The following is a 20,625-nucleotide window of genomic DNA, read 5'->3' as shown; positions in this document are numbered from 1 at the left end:
CTATAAGGTAGTTATCACTGCCACCAGCCACTTCCTTATCAGCTACTTTACAGCCCTTAGCAAAGGGTGTCCAATCTTACTGTGTAATGTTAGTATCAATACAAATGGTAGTTTGACCAAGAGCAAGGCTATTAGGAATAGCCCACAGTGTCACCAAATAAATATTCAAGTACTCTCAGAACTTAAATATGTCTGATATCAGCCACAATGATAGGTATAAACATATTTAATAATAAATAATAAAAGTACAAAAAAATACTCAGTATATAATCACAGCTACATCAGCATTCAAAATCACAGGAAATATTTAAAACACTCTCAAATAAATAAACATCTAAACTATACTTCACTTTATTCCTGTCTGAATCTAAAATAATTACTATACCCTAGTTAACTTACTTACAGAGCAACAAGGCATATGTGGTGAGTGAATGTTCTTGTCAGATCAAAGACAAAATACAAAATATAAAATACAAACTACTCAGACTCTCTCAGAGAGTTCTTAAATTAATATTGCAAATATTACTGCTGCGATAGCTTGCAGGATGACATCACTTATTGTCATCTGACTATTCCAGTTGAAAAACAACCATCGATGCAGCTGGTAGCATTTAGCATCTACCTGTGAAAATGCATACACAAGAGATTTTCCTCAAATCTTGGTGCTTGCTATAAGTCATAAAACAATAAAACACTTGCAAGACAATACAGAGAACCTCTAGTTCTAAACAGTATGTCTGTTACTGCACTGAAACTGAAAGATAACTTCCTTTTATTATGTGGTCATAAAGTAATTTACATTTTTGGTATTTTTTCTGAAATTAACCTCTTGTGTTCCTGTTTCCATTGTTAAAATATGCACATCTAAACAGTTACAATAGTGTATGTACATTTCTGTTCTGTTCCAGTAGGGTACACTGCTTAAACATAACATACGGTTCTAATACATTTGTAACACAAGCATATGAATCATGTTGATATTCACAAATGACATATAAATATTTACAAAATTCCAGATAGCTGGGCTGGCAGTATCTCCTTTCATGACAACATGCAGTTCCAAAATATACCATCAATGAACAATACAGCAGTTCAGTACAATATAGTAATGCTGTGGTGATTTATTTAGGAATTTATTTACTTGTTAATTAATTTATTTATGGTCTAACAGTTAGCACAAAGGACTAAACCTATGACCTGTTAGAAAGCTGCTTTCTTTGGCCCAAGGTTTGATTCCTCAGCCTCCATTTGTTTACCTGTGACTCTGACTAAGTCACTTAAACAGATAGTACTCCCCAGCTGAGTTGAGTCTGAGTAGGCCTATGTGGATCTGCTTCTACCCTGCTTATTAAATAAATAGATTTTGAAATGTGTTATCATACATGGTTTGTAAATTACTACTGGAGTGTATTTACAGTTTAGTTTATGCTTCCTTGTATGATTATTCACCACACTTCTGAGATGTAACAATGATGCACAATGGCATGTTTCTGTAAATGGCCAATTTAAAGATTATAAGAGCACATTGTTTTGGCATGCAAAGTAATGAATACTTAGAACTATTATTGCTAATTTTATTTTTTATTTTTATTTTATTTGCCATTTGTTTACCGGGAAAATCCATTGGGCCAAAAATGAGCCTATTTTCAATGGAGGCCTGAGGAGAACATGTTTCAGTGATGTTTCTTTACTACACATAATAGTTCAATAACAGTTTGCAAATACTGCTGAAAGATATGTTGGTCGTAAGCTTGTTGTATGGCAGTAATGCAAAATTTGAAAATATACATTTTAGTGAAAGTTTTATACTCTAATGCAACTACAATCTGCCAAAGCCAACTGTCCACTGAGACTATGAATGTCTACCAGAGCTCACCAATTTTTCAGTATATATCTATATATGTGTATACCGTGTGTGAGTGTGGAATGTGTTTAGAGTCTGGCATATCATAAATTAAATATCTTGTACTGCACATTTCGGGAACAAGTTTTGTGGTGAGTTGCAAAGCCAAAATCACAATCAAGTTTTCAAATGCTAAAGTACAAGATATCCCATCTAACACACAAACTAGACCCCTACAGTTTCAATTTATCCATTTCTTAGCTTCAATTAATATTTTCCATTAAATTGTGTACATTGTCCAATGAACTGTGTTTTGTATAGTTGTAGATTTTTATGAACAAACTGTCTTCCGGTTGGTTTTCTACTCTAGTTTTGAAGTAAGCTGTAATGATTTTAATAACGTCATTAATTTAGGAGTTTACTGGGGTTTTACTGTAATCATATAGCCACATTTTCTTAGTTTAATATTACTATATTCATATATTTTAAATCATTTCTGTTTTACAAGTGATGTTTTCCAAATAGCTAGTAACACTACACATTTTATTTTTTATACTTTAATTTCATTTTTTCTTCAATTTAATTTGATCAGATTTCACTTCTATGAGTTTGATTTCAGTGGGTACTGCTGTTTTAGGGGTTGAGTATTTGTTTTGGGGGATGCGACATATGCACTTTTGTTTATTTTTCTTACTTATTTTACTGGGTTAAATTTACTGAAGATGTGGGTAGAATTGTTATTAATGCTTCATAACATGGGTTGGAAGGTGATACTTCCAGTCTAGTAAGTGTCAGCTGTTAGGATAAATAAATGAATTGTACGCTGTCACCTTGAGGGTTAATTATCAGTCTTACCCCAATTAATCCTGCTATAATCTCAACAACACCAGTTCCTACTGTTGTATATTGGATTTCATCTGCTGGAATTCCTGCATTCTCAAAGATTGAATTTGTATAAAACCAGATCTGCAAAAAAAAAAAAAGTGAGCGATTTAATCACAACATATTAAAAAACAAACAGAGAAAACAGTGACAATTATTGAATGGTTGAGCAAACCATTTAAATTCCAGTTATTCCTAGACCTCAAATGAAGATAGTTTATATTTACATATTTTAAAGCTCTAAAGTTCTCTTTGTTAATTTTGTGAGATAAACATTTTACACCTACCACTCTATGTTTAAGAACATACCATGCCTTGTTATCCCTAAAATGGAAAAAAAATCTGTTTACGTCTTCAAGGACTTTTTCATTCTGAGACAATATCAGAAGAAAAGCAAGAAGGATTATATTCCATCTGTTAAAAAGTGCATGTACGCAATAGATAGTATAGGAATACAATACTGTAGTTAACACAAAAACAGACGATTGTGATTATCAGCAATTTTTGCAAGTAATGTAAAGCTGCTCCTTTATTAAATTTGATATTCCACTGTTGAATCTTTCCTGCCCTGAAATTTTATTTATATGTTTGTTATATGCTGCAACCTCCTGTACAATGCAACCAGTGTGTCTGCATCATAAAGTTCAATTATATTTAGACAACGTGTCTGTGGATGTTTAAAGCTAAACTGCATTTAGTGAACAGAATGCATACAAAACGAAGGAGACATCAAGTAACAGAAAACAAGAAATGTTTAACATTTAAGCAGACAGAAAGTGAGAAAATTGTCTCCACAAATATATTGTCTGCCAATATTTGAGACAGACTATGACAGACAAAATAAAAGCTCATAGAATAATAGCTAGATTTCAGAACAATACAAGGGTATTGAGTGCAACAAGAGACTGTTGGAGTACAATGATTACATTTTAATATCAGTTAAAAGATGGCCTAGGTGTTTATTTACTGTTAAGATTACGACAGGTGCTAGAGACTAAAAGCTGACATTGCCAACCAGTAAACAATAGCAGCCAAACATGAAACTGCTTCATTTCAGCTCTGTGTCTGTCTGCTGTCTTCAACATTACAGCCACTCTGAATGTATTTAGGAACCAACTGCTTCCCTTAGACAGGGAATAGGCAAGTTAGTCTCATGCTATCTGTTTGACAGCACTTCCTCATTGTTTTACCCGCTTTTTTTCTATAACTAGTAGTACATGGAACAAATAAATCTCCATGCACTACAAAGAATTATGATTGGATCTCACAATGTAACTTAATATCATGCGTTCTTAAGCTGGATGCCAAGATTCGCCTCTCGAGCATATCACTCAAGAGGTAAATTTCTTGGAATCCATGCCTGAAATATATATTATACATATTACAATTAAAGACCTGATCATACTACTATTATTTTATATATATATATATATATATATATATATATATATATATATATACCATAACAGAATCAGATAACTGACTCCAAAATGAACTAGGCAAACTAAACAATCATGTAAAACTGAAGAAAAATCTTGCATATGAGGTATATAAATTTAGAAGTGCAAATCAGAAGGAATACAAGTCCACACAGCTGTATTATGTGAAGTTGATGATATTAGAAATTTTAAGTCCAGTGAGATTAATATATAAATAAAAACATGGATGATTCAGATATATTTCTGTGAAAATAAAGTTTCCTTGTACCTAACGCCATCCTTGCATAGCGTAACTTAAGGAACTTCACGCAGGATGTCTCCAGTGATGATGCATTGTCACATCCCTACCTTCTTCAAGAGAAAAGAAAAGCTATATAACAAAGAAAAACATCAATATTTTATCATACTTGTCCTCTCTTAGTTTTACCGTTTTTCCTTTAGTAAAACATATAGCACCCCTTCTAACTTTTGAGAAGTGGGGCAGGAATGGAGTTTTAAAGGGAACACCAATCCCCCTCTTACTAACACAAGTATTCTAAAGACTACATATATATATTTTTCAAATAACTGAGCATGTTCTGTGAGTTCCATAGAGCAGTTCTGAACACACCAGAATTCCTAGAACACAGCTAAGAGGGGAGGGGGATTATAAACCTTTTCTAAGAAAAGTTAATAAAAAAGAAATGAAGAGGAAGCCAGTCAACGAAGAAAGACAAAGTGAATTGGGAGAGGCAGACAAAAAAGAAAGAGTTACAAAAGACAGCACTGATGTTGTGTTATCCCTCATAAGGGACAGTGTTCAACATAGGAATGCGTGTCCATGATTAAAGAAACAGAATTTTTGGTCAGAGTATGCAAAAACTGAAGTAGCAGAGATGAGCGACAGTACTGGAAAAAAATGTTTCACAAACAAAAAAATAGAAAAGACAACATGGCAAAGGGTGCTTATGTATTATCGCAACCAGATTTTTGCGATAATATCGCTTGCTTCCTGGTGTGTGAATGTAACCAGAAATGTATGCAGAATCACACAGGCAATGTTATCTTTAAAAGAACACTTTGTTTAGGTAGGAGGAACTGTGTACTATTTAAAAAAATGACTGTTTGAAGCTATGCCATTTCCCGACATCATATCAGTCATACTACTTTTCCAAGTCCTGTTATGGGTGCACACAACACAGCAAACGTATGTGAAACAGAGTAATTACTCAATCACAGTCACGGCACACCCTCACTAAATGTAAACAGTTTTGAAAATACTACTGTGTTTCTTTCTGGTTTGCCCAAAACTCTGTCCCGAAAAGACATACAGTGACAGCAAAGACACGTTCTCCTTTCAAGCGATGACATTTTGTGGCCTGATGCAAAGAGCCGCATATTCCCCTCCACAGAGCTGTTTTGAAGGTTGACAGGTCCCATAGCAGCTCAAAAGGGGTAAAAAGCAGCTGACAGTTCCCACACTATCCAAAAAGGGGGAAAAACACAATGTCTACAGACATGATTCATTTATCATTAAACACACATCATGGAGGATAACACTCCCGGGGGCCAACACTGCTCTTTCACAAACAACTTCCAGAGCCAGTCACTACATTTTCCTCACATAACGCTCGAGTCATCTCAACTCCAATTTGCAGGACAGTGCAAAAAGGCATGCAGGTTAGTAAACTGTCCCAAATTATGACATTAAGGACAACGACTCGTTTGTCCATAATGTCAGGCATTATCAGAGATTTGGAGCCTGGTTGCGATAATATGTTAAGTACCATATAAAGTAATATGGCACAAAGTAAGGACAGAGAAATAGAAAATGAAGACAGAAACAAATAAATGTGTGCATACAATATAAGCAGAAATGACAATGCAAAAAGGCCAGAAATTGCAGTGAGCATATTAAGCACACAAGTAAAGAAGGTGAGAGGCAAAGGATCATCAATGAATATATTAACAAACTGAAGTATACTATAAATTAAGACTGAAGACTGGACTGTAGAAAGCAAGGAAAATGAGCTTTATTAAGAGCAATTTTTCATGTACTATAAGGAAATAATTCGATCTTTTGAGTTATAAGTAGTTAGCAGAGAAGAGTAAGGCTTTGGGCTGTTATTGAGATATTTCCTGTGGTCCAGGGTTTGATTTTCTCAGCCAGTATTTGCCTACTATGTCATTCTGAACAAATCATTAAACCGGAGACTGCTCCCGAGCTAAATCTGGAAATGGCCGATGGGGATCAGTGTTTTATGCCAGCTGCGAAGTGCAAACAAACAGACTTGCAAAAAATCCATACTGGTAAAGATAGTTATTTGAAATATAGGAAAGAGAGGAAAAGGTGAGATAGCAAACAAGAGGGTGAGCATGACTGAAGAATGTGAGGAACAAAATAAAGAGACTGCAAATGAATCTGAAAGAAATATAGATATTTTGTGTTGCCACACCAATACAAAACAACATGCAACTGTTCAAATGCAAATTCCAGAATGCCCATGAGACCCATGACATGATTTATGAACCACTGTTCAAAAAGCAATATTTATTATTTGCTACATATCCCATTCAAGACTTTCAGCATACTTTCCACATCATAAAATGCATCATTTCTCTCTCTTATAAAAGACATGCTAGTTTTCAGATATCAAGGAGTGTAAGGAGCGGTATGGGCCTACTTTCCTTCATAGTATCCTGTGACAGCTAAGGAACTGCTCAAAGAAAAAATACTCCAGTTGACTGCAGAGTGGGATGCTTTACATAAAATATATGTGTGTAGAGGACATCCAGATAGATATCTGCTCTATGGTTGGAGCAATGTCAGTTAATATTCTGCTTAAAGACAACTTCATAAACAAGAAAATTGGGTACTTACGTATTATCACAACCAGATTTTAGCGATAATACCACTTGCTTCTCAATATTAAAAGCTGTCCCTTATTGTTGTAACAATGTCAGGAAATGTCTTTTCTTTCACAGTAAAGATTGTTTTAAGAAGGGTTATCAAGAACAAGGGAGAAAGTTAGTGTTTCGCTGTGGCTGTGTGCACTTTACTGGCAACATGTGTGGAGTTATCTAATTTGTGCATTAACGGTGCTTACAGCCACAGCGACAGTAACTTTTTCTGGTGTTCTTGCTAACCCTTCTTAAAACTACCTTCACTGTGAAATAAAAATCAGTTTAAACATAACCATTCCTGTGCTGCTAATATTAAATCACCCTTCCCTTTCCAACTTTGCCTGATGTCCTGAATTGTTTCTCCCCAACACACCTTTTAGGTGTAATACCATAGACAGATAATGGGAAAAGCAGACGTGATGGTGAAATCTCCACACTTGAGACATTTGTTGTGCTGTTTACAAAGTCAAATTTCACGTGTTGTACATCTTCAATTCCCCTTCCAAACAGCTCATTTGCTGTACTTGTTATATCAGTTACACATTCCCCTTAATGTTTCATTAAGGATGATGGAAATATCTGAACAGAAAGGTCAGTGTGCCTAACTGCTGTCATGAACTTCAAAGGTCGTGGTTGATTCAAATAGCTGCCATCGCTGAATGATGAAATGTTGTTAGGGGTCTTACAACAGTAACGGTTCACATACATAATTTGCTGGTCTTCCTGAAGGTAATCCACAGTTTGTACTGAGCAATAAGGACTTTCAATAACACTGTACAGTGTTGCATGGGCTCCTTTGACTTGAAGTATGCTATTTTCGCAACCACGAAAATCTGGTTGCGATAATACGGAAGTACCGAAAATTGTATAACCATGCCCAGTGACAGAACTGGTAAAAGCAGAGAGTACAGGGAAATGAACAACGTGAAAATATAATGCTGGTGCAAAACAAGGAGCTGAATAAGTCTCTTTATAAAGAGTACACTGTGTTATTGATAAGTAACAGAAAAAACAATTAAAGCACAAAAATACATTCATCTAGCAGCCTTACTAGTAAGTGAATCAAAAAGGGCACTGATTACAAAGACAAGTGGAAATGCACAAACAAAATATGATACCAGTGGGCATTGTTCTCTTCTGAAGACCTGATGTGAAACTAGTGGTCCTGAGAAGGTCTTAGGATGAGATTCAATGATCAATCGTGCATTTGTGGTTGTAGAGTAAGGGCTGACTTTTTATAGTGCTAGAAGTCAGAAAACAAACAAGGAGTAGTTTCACAAAGTATTTATTTATTTACTCACTTACCAACTTCAATTGCTTGCTCTCTCACAAGTCACCTGTAACCTGTTTCCAGCAAAAGTGCTTACTACAATAAATTATGTTCTTTTTGGAGTAGACTGCGAATCTCTCGTTCTGTGGATTTCTTTGGTTTTGCCGTTAGTTACTGTTTTTCTCTTCATCATGGCGAGCGGCTCAGGTTCACCTTCACAATTACTTTTTACCCAAGAGAATGGAACAAACAACACACCCACTTCTGCCTTGGAAGTGAATGCTGCAGGTATCCTTACTATTCTTGTGCAATAATTATTAAAGAAAGTTGAAACATTATCGCAACTCTTGGACATCGGCAATGGGCAGGTGGCTCACACAGGTGCGGGTGCACCTAGTAGTCAATGAACTGAGCTGTCCTCGCAATTTCCAGCAACTTCCAATGGTGGGAATAGAATGACTTTGTTAGCCTCAAACCAACTGAATGCGGTGAATGAAGAGAGTCGTGTGAGGCCTATGAAGGGGGCCAACTCGCACTTAATAGCACACACAGAATTGGTGATGTGCCGACTACTCAGGCTCTTTTGAGAGAAGCCTCTTTTTTTACGAACACCAGTATTTTGAATGACAGGGCAATCAACCATAACAATGTTACCAACTCCCTCATGGGGTATTTAAACGAATTTGATCAGAAACTATTTAAATGTAGGAAAATACAACTTGAAGTTTCCTACTTGGAAGAATGCATAAATAAAAAAATCATCCCGAAAGGTTTGCGCCAGTGGCGGTACCCAGTAGGCCTTGTGAACGGATCCCCGTTCCATATGGAGTTGAAGGCTCTGTTTGATAAACAGGGCTTGGAATTTCTCAGCATCTTAGTTAAAAACTATTTGGTGCAAATTGCTTCATTAAAAGGGGACTTACAAACATTAGAACAAAATATAACTAACACAGAAGACTATGACAGGTATAGGTTCGAATACACCCGGATCTTTAGTAGTATTTTATTGAGACTAAAAATAAGAAAATATCTAGGGATCTGAATGTATATTCAAAAGGATTTGCTTATCCATCTCCTCCACCTGTCACCAATGCCTATAACAGTGGAGACAATGATGGCCACACAGGTTTACAAGACAACATAACTGACCTGGATGACTCTGCCAACTGTATGGTTGACAATCCAGCCTCGTTGGTCTGCCGTAGTGAGTGGATCAGAAACAACCAACAACATCACATTCCCCAACAACAGGAGCAAATAGCTGGGACGAACTCTGCTGTTCATAGCAATGCTAATAATCAGCAGGATTTTCAGTTGAATAACGACGTACAACAATATTACCCAAACCGACATACCAACAACAGGAGGCAGGGTCAGAAAAGGAAACATCAGAACTGGAGGAAGAGATAATAAGAGACGTGCCACAAATTTTAGTAAGGACTGAAGGGGATTTTAAGACTTTTAATTTTAGTTCCCTTCGGGTGGACAAGGACATGGTCAACTTTTTCTCCAAAGGTCTGACTTTTGTGCCTGATAAGAGGGCTAATTTAGTCAAGACGATTATTGACCTTAAGTTGTTTGTACACAAGCTGAACATACCTTACCTTATGGGGTCCAACTCAACACTAACAATCTGAGAGTCTCCAGCCTTTTTAATCCACAGTTGCAAGAAACTTTAGCTTTATTTGAAAAAGCTTGTGAAATTGATTTTAGAAGGCTGTTGGCCAATAACACCTTGCATTCAAATAAGCACAAGAATATTTCTAATGAAGAAATTGCATTAATTGAGCTATTGAATGTCTGTAAAGTATGGGTTATGAAACCCGATAAGGGAGGAGGGTTAGTATTCATGGATCAACATGAATACATAAGCAGAATGCAGGCTGTTTTAGATAGTGCTGTGTATGAACAGGTCAGTCTCAACCAAGTCATTGGTGAATATAGGACTATAAACAACACCTTAAATGACTTGTTCTTGGAAGGGAGCATAGATATTGACATCTTACATTATTTAAATATGCCAGCACCCACTATTCCAACCTTTTTTGGGACCCCCAAGTTCCACAAGGACTTACTTAATCCACCCTTTAGGCCGATCGTTGATGGTAGGGGGTCCATTACTTATGCGTGTGCCAAATATGTTGACTCCAAGTTAAAGCCAATAATTAGATCTGAGCCTCAAATTTGTCATGACTCATGGCACTTTCTTGAGAATATCAACAGCACTGAATGCAACGATAGTTTAATTTTTATTATGGTGGATGTTAAAGACTTGTACACCGTCATTCCCCAACAACTTGGTGTAGAATGGGTTAGAGACTTCCTCCACCTTAAGGGTTTAGATGACAAAGATATCTACATCATTGAAACACTCTTAGAGATTGTCCTGGGTAATAATTTTCTGTTTTTTGACAATCAGTTTTTTCTACAGAAAAGTGGGGTAGCCATGGTTGCCCCTTGTGGCAGCAGCTTTGCTAATAGTGTTATGGCTTACTGGGATTTCTATTTAAAAACCTGAAGTTTAGGGAACATGTAGCTTGATACATGAGATACCAGGATGATATGTTCCTAATATGGAAAGGTGAAGTATCTTTGATTCAATCATTTATAGATGAAATTACATCATTCACCAACTTTTTAGATTTCACATTCCAAGTAGGATGTGAAGAGATAGATTATCTTGATATATACCTGCCTAAGGATCATCCGAACACAAGATTCAGGATGACCATCTTCCGTAAGCCAACCTACTCGAATGCGTTCTTGCATTTTACAAGCTGCCACCTGCTGCACCAAAAGAACGCAGTAGTGAAAGGGCAGGCAGTAAGAGCAGCAAGAATGATCTCCGATTTTACAGATTTTATCACAGAATGTGAACTCTTAAAATCTATGTTTAGCAAGAGGGGCTATCCACAGGCCTTCATCGAACTTATATTTGATGAAGTCATTCATAAAAGATGTTCAGGACATTTTTCTCCCTTAGTAGTTAAAGGTTATGATATAGCTCCCTCCTCACCACAGTTAGATTTAGACATCAGCCACAAGTGTGAATCAAGTCCTAGACAGGACATCAGATTCCTGACAGCTTTTTCTTTAGACTCTCAACACATTAGAGAATTTGTCAGTAAAAATTGGGGTTTTATACAAGATGACCATGGGCTAAGAAAAGTCTTTAGCCAAGTTCCACATTTAACTTACAGAAGAGGCTTGAATTTGAAAAGCTTGGTTGAGAATTCTAAAAAAACAGCTAGGGGTGGTACTGGTATGAGTAAATGTGACAGATGCCACCAATGTAAATTTATCAAAGTAACCAATCAAATAAAAATTAGAGATAGAGAATATGTTTTGGATGCTAAATTTAACTGCAATTCCCAGGGGGTGGTTTATGCAGCGATTTGCGACCGCTGCAAAGCTTTCTATATATGGAAACCAAAAGAAAAATTAAACAAAGAATTTACGAACACCTATATAGTATAAACAACACCGTCATTACTAATGCCCTAGCAAAACACATTCTGGAATTGCCTTCACATAGGTTTTCCTTTGTAGTGCTGCAAAACGTAGAGAAGAATTCAAGAGGGGGTCCCTGGGATTTAGTACTTGAGGAAGCAGAATTAGCATGGCAAATTCGGACAGGAGCACACACGCCACCAGGGTTGAAAGAGGCACTGCCAATAAAATGTTTGTTAAAAAATAAAGCTCTAGCCAGGTAATTATGGTTAGATGCTCAACAAGCGGCAGTAAAATGGTGTGCAATGGGTTATAGCATTTATAAATTTACACCACCAGATTAAAATCAGTATGGTTAGGCTTACAGCGTACCTCATGTGCATAACTATTTTATTTACTTAAGATGTTGAGAGAGTTCCATTTAATAATCTTGTGTATAATATTTTTGTTGATAATAAGTATGGCAAATTTAATAGTCCGTAGCCATCTGTATGTAGTTTGTAAGTTGAGCTATATAGTAATCAAGTATTATATGTAACCTATTTTCAATAAGGAAAAATGGTTTTGTATTTTGTATTTTTTATTTGTCAAACACAAGCGTTTTTACATAGGAACAGTATCTAGTTGTTTCCTATTTTGTTGCTTTAAATTAGAATGAGCTTCAATGACATCATCATGGCTTGTGATTTTCATTGGAAGTGTGGTTTTAAGTGGGGTTTTTAAAGTTTGGGAGTAACTGTCATGTAATTTTTTAGTCTGAAGAAGCTGGAGAACTGTTTCCAGCGAAAGCACTTACTACAATAAATTACATTCTTTTTGGAGTGGACTGGGAGTCTCTCGTTCTGTGGATTTCTTTGGTTTTGCCATTAGTTACTGCTCTCTCACAAGTCACATCTGACTCCTAGTGTGACCCTAAGGACAGCCATCTCTAACCCCCAACGTCTTCAAGACAAAGGTTGAAATGGAAGTAGGTTGCCAGGTCTTTCTTCTGTAGGAGGATACTGGAACACCCAATGAAAACCCACATGAACACAGAAAGGACATACAGACTCCACAAAGAAAGCACCTCAGCCAAGAACCAAACCAGAGAATCTCTTGCTGTGAGACACTTACATACTTTCTTAATCACTTATTTAGCTCTATTTGTTACCAAGGAAAGTCTGACTGAGCTTAATGTCCCTTTTCAGTTGAATCCCGGGGAGAGCAAAAAATAGTTCAGATTCGTGTGTGTGTGTGTATGTGTGTGTGTGTGTGTGTGTGTGTGTGAGCGTGTGTGCACGTGCACGCATGCTGGATACAATAGTGTAAAACAAATAATGGAGCTGTTCCCCACTGGCCAATAAGTCATTCTGTTGGTCTCTATGAGAATCCAAAATTGTTTCCCATATAAACTATTCTAATACAGATGGACCCATCAGTAAGAACCATTCTACCACTAACAGAGGACAACTGACAAATTGCATTATGTCCAGTTAGTTAATGAGGTGGTGAATACATGATTCCCTATTCCTTACATATGTACAAGGACAGTTATTCAGGTTGTAATGTCCTGAATAGTCAGTCACCTCTTATCAGAGATTACAAACTAGATTCATAGACACAGCAGGATCATTGTTATGTGTAACACCACAGTGCAACATAATGGAGAGTTTATAGGTTCATAGGTGTTTACTAGGCTAATGACCACAAGGCCCTTTTAAGCCTAGCCATGCATTTCAAATCTCTGACAAGTTCTGATACCCTTGATAAGTGTAAGCATGGCCCTTGAAGATGAACCATTTACAGGTTACCTGTGTCCGTTAGAGACATAGGTGCCAAACCAGGGATGAATTTCCGGTTTCCCATCCAGTTGTCCAACTTGCACTTGAATTGGATTAGGGAGGAACTCTGCTTCACATGAATGGGGTGCATTTTACATAGACGGGGTAGTCTCTGGGATACATACTTATCTCTCCAGCAGGTCCTATTTACATCATATGCAAAGTTTAAGTTTTTAGAATGGGTAATTCTGGTGTTGTTTGTTTTGTGGATATGTAGGAGGTCCATCAGAGTGGGGTCTGACAATGCCCTGTATGCCAGGCATAGATCTCACCTCAAAAGCCTGTAGGAGACAGATTACAGGGATACGGCCTTGAGGCGGTCAGCATAGGAATTATTACTTACACCCTGTATTATTTTAGTGAGGAACCTCTGTGGACATGCCTGGTTAGGTACATACCAAATGGGGGTACTGTACTCAATGTTAGTTCTGATGAATGCTGAATACAGTGGAAGAATGACTTCCTTAGACTTAGATGCCATACCTTTGTTTATAAGTTGCACAACATAGATTGATTTCCTTACCACTGTAGACAAGTGATGATCAAAGGCTAGATTACTATCTATGTGTGTCCCTAAGTCCCTGACTACCGGGTCAACTCTAAGGGGTGTGTTGTTAATATGATAGTTACCCGGGATGGATGACTTCCCAAAGGATACTATTATGCATTTCTTGGCATTTAGTTTTAGTCCATGGCTCTGACACCAGTTGTTTGTCTGTGTCAGCCCCTCCTGGAGAACATTTGTGTCAGTGTGAGACTGACATTGGCCTTGACTTCTGAGAAGTAAATGCCAAAAAGGAGCAGTCCAAGGACTGATCCCTGAGGTACTCCATTTGTGGCTGGCCTATTTGTAGATCTGGACTCCCCATTGAATCCACAATTGTGTGGTGACTTGCCTTGTGGGCTTACAGATAGAAACTCCATGAAATGTTGCTCTATGTGTTGATGTGGGTGTTGTTTTGGAAGAGCGCATTTGGGGCTGCTGAGGATATTTGTTATGTGTACGTCATCTAGGAAGTCTTTGTGGTTTAGGAAGATTACATGTAAGTGCGTTAGCAAATGTGGGTCTATATGTCTGCTTTGAATTGTGCATGATGGGTGCAGCATGTGTACTACTGACAACCTTATTGACATTAGGAGTACTTTTATGTGAGAGCTTTGCCTCAGTGACATTGTGTAAATACATCTCTCACATAGTGTAAATACATCTCTCACATACTGTATCAGTTTGTTTGAGAATTAACTGGTTGTCAGTAAACATGTGACAATTTCTACATTGTCTCAGGATGCCCATATCCGCCAAGCCAGTAACGGAGACAGTAGGAAAGTTCATATCCATGACAACAGACCCTTTTTTATTGATTAGAAAGTTGGAGTGAGAATATCAATCACTGTCAGGAGTATCCGGTTTGTAACTATGTGGACAGTCCTTGTCACTGCAAACTAGTTGTCCTGTGTGCAACTAAGTATTGGAGAAATTTCAATTGTGCCTTTACAGGAAAAATGTCACTCAAGGTGTCTGAGTCTGTACAGAGCACTGACAAGCACTTCAGGGGAAACTAATACACAGACCCAGAAAATTTGGGTCTATATTATAATGTCAAGTGAAAATGTCGATTCTGACTTGTTCGACACCAAAATGTCGACCTACAAGATTACCGAACGGTCAAATCACCGATTTCTTTCCAAAAAGACAGTGATGTTTAACAACACAACAGTGACAGGTTGGGAGGGTATTCTGTCTGACTCACAAGAGACAGAGCTGTGGTCTCTTTTCAAGTTGTAATATGCATTTAAATACAAGTAAAACACAGTGTAAAGAAAACAAATCAATGTATACAAAATAGAAAAAGGCAATAAAGTAATACAAATTACCAGAAATAAAAAGCAAACTAACCTTTCCTTCACAGCAAGCTGTGGTGGAGTCTGGGTGAACCTTTCCACTAAAGCTCTGAAATGTTTTATTTTACCCCTTAAAGGTTCATAGGTTCATACTAGGCTATCTGCCCTAGGGCATTTATAAGCCTAGCCAGAGTGTGATTGGCTTTCGCCACCCATTTTAAACTAATTTTGCTATGCCCTTTTTCGAGGTTAGTATACTGTGCCTCTGTCTAACAGTGACACAGAAGTGATACCCGGGGTAAACCTACGATCTCCCATCCATTCATCAAGATTCCTCTTGAAGAGAGTCAATGAGGGACTCTGCCTAACCTGGACTGAGATTTTATTCCAGAGTGAAGGGAGCCTCTGAGTTATGAATCTGTCCCTCCAGCATGTCCAATTTATTTCAGTGCTGAGGTTCAAGTCTCTCGAGCACGTAGCTCGATGGGATTTGGATTTTCTGAGGTGCAGCATGTCCATTAATTCCGGGTTGGACATGGCTTTATACATCAGGCACAGATCGCCTCTGAGCAGGTGGTATGCCACTGAGTAGAGCTGGAGTTTCTTTAACCGGGCAGCATATGGCATCTGTTTGAGCCCTTTGATCCTCTTGGTGAGGTACTTTTTTTTGAGGTCTTTCCAGTTGCTGCAGGTGTCTGGTAAGGTACATCCCAAAAGGGACATTGTACTCAATTATGGGCCTAATGAGGGATGAGTAAAGAGGCACGATGATCTCCCCTGATCTAGATGTGAATCCCTTCATGATTAGGTGGGCTATATAAGATGTTTTTCTAACCACTTTGGCCATGTGGTTGTCAAATGAGAGATTGCTATCAACTTGGGTCCCCAGGTCCCTAATTACTTCTTCTGTACTTAATGGATTACCACCTATGTGGTAATTTGTGGGCACTTTGTTTTTGCCAAAGGGGATGACTATACACTTTTTGGCATTTAGCTTGAGGCCATGGCTCTGGCACCAGTTGTCTGTTTCTATGAGGCCCTTTTGGAGGATGCTTGTGTCGGCTGGAGAGTCGATTATGGTGCCCAGTTTGCAGTCATCTGCGAACTTGGTCAGCCACAGTCCTTCCATGTTGGCCTGTACCTCCGAGAAATATATACCGAACAAGAGAGGTCCCAGGACTGAGCCTTGTGGGACACCATTTGTAACTGGTTTGGAGTCTGACATGGCTCCAGCAATTCTAACCATGTGGGTTCTGTCCTTGAGCCAGTTTGCAACCCATCTAGTGACATAGGGGTTTATATTTAAGCTGGTGAGCTTATCTATAATGCCCGAGTGGGGTATTGTATCGAAGGCTTTGCGAGGTCCAGGTAGGCTGTGTGGACCACCTTCCCTCGTCAATGGCCTTGGTGACTGTTTCAAAGAAATCGACCAGGTTTAAGAGGCAGGATCTGCCCTTAACAAAGCTGAACTGGGTAGGATCCAGTGTCTGTAGGTCCCCAATATCTTTATTTATGAGGTCCATGATGATCCTTTCCATAGCTTTGCAGACCAAGCTAGTCAGGCTTATGGGGTGATAGTTTCCAGGATCCGTTGAGGCACCACCTTTGTGGAGAGGGACCACTGTTGCTGTACGCCACTCTTTGGGTACATATCTGTAGTAAGGCTGAGATTGAACAGTAGTTTTATGTTTGGGTTTAGCTCTTCTTGGAGTTCATGTAGGACGCAGCCCGGGACACCGTCTGGTCCCATTGATGCTGTGTTTTTTGCTTTGGAGAGGGTGGCTCTTACCTGAGCATCTGAGATGTCAGGGGGGCAGCACTCTGCTGGGATATATATTTGCCCTTTTGGTTGGGGGGGGGGGTTGCGCTGAACCTGTCAGCTAGGATGTTGGCAATGTCTGTGGGTTCGGTGTATTTTTTGTCATTTTGGACTAATTCTGAGCATATCTGGGAATTCCCACCCAGGTTCCTAACATAACTAAAGAAAGCCTTGTGATTATCCTTAGTGTCCTGTGCAATTTTTCTCTTGAAGCTGGCCTTAGATGATTTTATGAGTGTCCGTAGTTTTTTGCTAATACTGATCAGAGATGCCTTCCCTTTTTGGGATTTTGCTCTATCATGTAGTAGCTTCCTCCTTCTATTGTATAGTTTGTTTATGGCTGGGGTCCACCAGACAGGATGTCTGCCTTTGGAGGATTGGGTCTTGGTTTTATTTGGGATTGCATGATCCATGCATTCCTGAAGGCGTTCATAGAATGTGTTTATAAAGGATTCTGCGGTCTGGGCCGTATTTTCCACAGGCCAGGGGGCTTTGAAGGATTCCACCTCGGTTTTGAGGAGTGTGAAATTTGCTTTAGAGAAGTTTTTCACGGTGGTTTTCTGGGCAGGGGGTGGGGTCGGGTTGTGAATATCCAGTGAGATTAGTTTATGGTCTGATCTTACCAGTGAGGGATACACTTCTGGTCTGGAGCATAGAGTCCCCATGTTGGTGATGATCAGGTCCAGTATGTTTTCCCCTCTTGTGGGAATGGTAACAAGTTGTTCCATAGCATTTGAGTTTATAAATTCTAGGAACCTTTGGGCTAGGGTGTTGGAGTTAGAGTAATGCTCCCAGTCTATGTCTGGGTAGTTGAAGTCGCCCAATATAATGGTGTTTGGAGAGACCTTCATATTTTCCAGTGTTCTCAGAAAGGCCGAGTGGGGTTCTTGGGTTTGGGAGGGTGGTCTGTAGTAGGCTATAAACTGGAAGGCAGTTTTACCCACTGTTAGTTGCACATGGATAGTCTCTGATGCTTCATGCTGTGCCACCATCCTGGAGGTGTGGGTATCTTTGATGAATATTGGTACTCCTCCTCCTTATATAGAAAGTATAGTTCTTAGCTCCACCCCCTCAGTTCACAGATGATTAACCTTAACTGAGCTGTTCTAACTTATGTGTGACTCAACTGACCTGTTCTAAGTTCTGTCTGACTAACACAAGTGACAGAGCTGTGGCCTCTTTTCAAGTGTTCATATGCAGTTAAAAGCAGAATACATGTAAAAACAAATTGTAAAGAAAACAAATCACAGTATACAAAATAGAAAAAGACAATAAAGTAATACAAAATAGAAGAAATAAAAAAGCAAACTAACCTTTCCCTTACAGCACGCTGTGGCAATGTCTGGGTGAGCCTTTCCAGTAAAGCCTTTACCCATTGCTACTTGCAATAGAGTTAACCTTGTGTGTGTGTGTGTGTGTGTGTGTGTATATATATATATATATATATATATATATATATATATATATATATATATATAAAATGTTTATGTGTGCAGTGGCTCTAACTCCCTGCAAAATATCATTTTTCTTTGTAGGTGGGCTCTCAATCAGTTGTCAATAAGCATTGTTTTTCCCAAACAATTGCGCAGCAATCATTCATGGGGGACTTAAAAAAAGAGGGAAAAAAAAACAGATTCAGAAATCTTTTCAAGAAATAAATAAGCCTTACATTTTTTTCTGAGCATACACTGTTAGAAAGGTATAGTCTAACGTTTGATCCCTAAAAACAGAATGTAGGTTAGGTCTTAAAATGTTAGTACACTCACTGGAATGAATGTTTAGAGCCTGTGAACATTTAAATGAAGTGTTAGGTTTCAGGTATTTAGTGAAAAGAAGATTCACACCTGTCCAGGCTGAGAGACTGAATGATCCGAGGATAATACTGCCCATTAAAGTCAAGATAATGAACAGAAATGCTAAAGACACGTAGAAACATGTGAAGACTAAGAGTCCAGTAGCAGCAGCTAGGAAAATTAGCTGCAGTTGCAGTTTTCTTGCACTGTCAGACATGATGCTGTACTTAATAAGGTAATTCCAAGCACAGAGTGATAATCCTATTGCAGGATGCACACCATCAATGAATTCTTCAATTTTTTGTGAAAGTCATTGCCAAGCACAAGGAAACAGAATAGAGTACATTATGGAAGAAGTAGAAACGTGTAACTGCATCCATTTTCTTTCATGCAAGAGCTTTAAAAGTCAAAGCATACACCAATCCAAGTCCAATTAATAAATGTATTCTCTCTTCCCATAAGCAATAACACATAGCCAGAGGTGCATTAAGTGGATCTGGAGGAAATGGGAAGTAAAGAAGAAATTCTGACCAAGTTTTATGTAAAATAAAGGGAATATAGCCCAGCTCTGTAGCACAGAGTGATGAAGTCTTAACCAAAGCCCCAGTGACTTGAGTTTGAATAGCAATTTGGAAACTGGGAGGGTGAGAAGGAGTGGCTATTTCTACCTTGCCAGTTCTGAGGGAAGGGAAAGGTGGCTTCTGTTTGGCTAATCACCACATCACAACTGGTGGCTTGTGTGACACCAAAATGGCCAGACCAAGGACATGGGCTTTATGATCCCAAGCTGCTAATCGTAGTCCTCATCTGCATGGCTGTGGTAGCATCTAGACACAAGGGGGCATAGGAGACTCCACAGTGATGCCAGTGCTCACATCAGCCCTCAGGGAGGAGTTAGGATCAGAAATACAAAACCCCAATGCTTGTCCGCATGATGGCACCTGCTGGTCACTCCCTCTGAAAAGGAATGAATGTACAGCCAGGTAACTGGAGAGCCAATGGTCAGCAGACAATAGGGGAGAGTAAAGTACCCTGAAAAAAAAGAAGAGAAAATAACAGTAATGTTTCACACCGAATAATGCTCTGAACATCTTTAGAAAACTTCACTCATGCCTCCAGATACAGTAAAAGAAATGAGGTGAAGTACATAGATGCAGAGAGATAACATGAGAAAGAGGAAGTAACCATGAGAAAGAATAAAAGAAGTATTCATTCTATAGCACATCAACTGTACTTTTAAAATGTATTATTATAATGTAGCTGGAGTTTTGAAGCAAAATTAAACATTTGTGTCATTTTAATGTAATATAGACCATATAAACAGATGTACTAGGCTCTTGTACCAGTACACTGTTTACATTTTATCACTCACAGGAACTGTCCAGTATCACAGAATTGTAAACATCATGTTCTTCACTGGATTACACCAAATGACAAGAGTCAGAAATGCTTCCCACAGTTAAACAAGGCCTCACATAGAAAAAATCTCATCTGTTGTACCTATAGATGGGTTATTCAGAAACAGAAATGAGTGTCTGTAAGTTTCAGCTCAGTGCGCTGGATTATGAAATGAACAGTTCACAT

The 20,625-nt window shown here is 38.4% G+C and overlaps 1 protein-coding gene across 1 annotated transcript in view; it reads right to left on the bottom strand.

Moving 5' to 3' along the window:
* LOC122788725 (solute carrier family 2, facilitated glucose transporter member 5-like) overlaps window positions 1-20,625 on the bottom strand; it is a 569,090-nt gene that overhangs the window by 255,802 nt on the left and 292,663 nt on the right. Inside the window, exon 8 of the mRNA XM_044055616.1 lies at window positions 2,699-2,809. Coding sequence (XP_043911551.1) covers window positions 2,699-2,809 — 111 coding nt within the window. The remainder of the gene's footprint in view (window positions 1-2,698; window positions 2,810-20,625) is intronic.

Source organism: Protopterus annectens, chromosome 14.part0 (assembly GCF_019279795.1).
Source record: "Protopterus annectens isolate FY-2018-M chromosome 14.part0, PAN1.0, whole genome shotgun sequence".
Classification (NCBI taxonomy): Eukaryota; Metazoa; Chordata; order Ceratodontiformes; family Protopteridae; genus Protopterus; species Protopterus annectens.
This window is presented reverse-complemented; position numbering and strand designations above follow the sequence as displayed.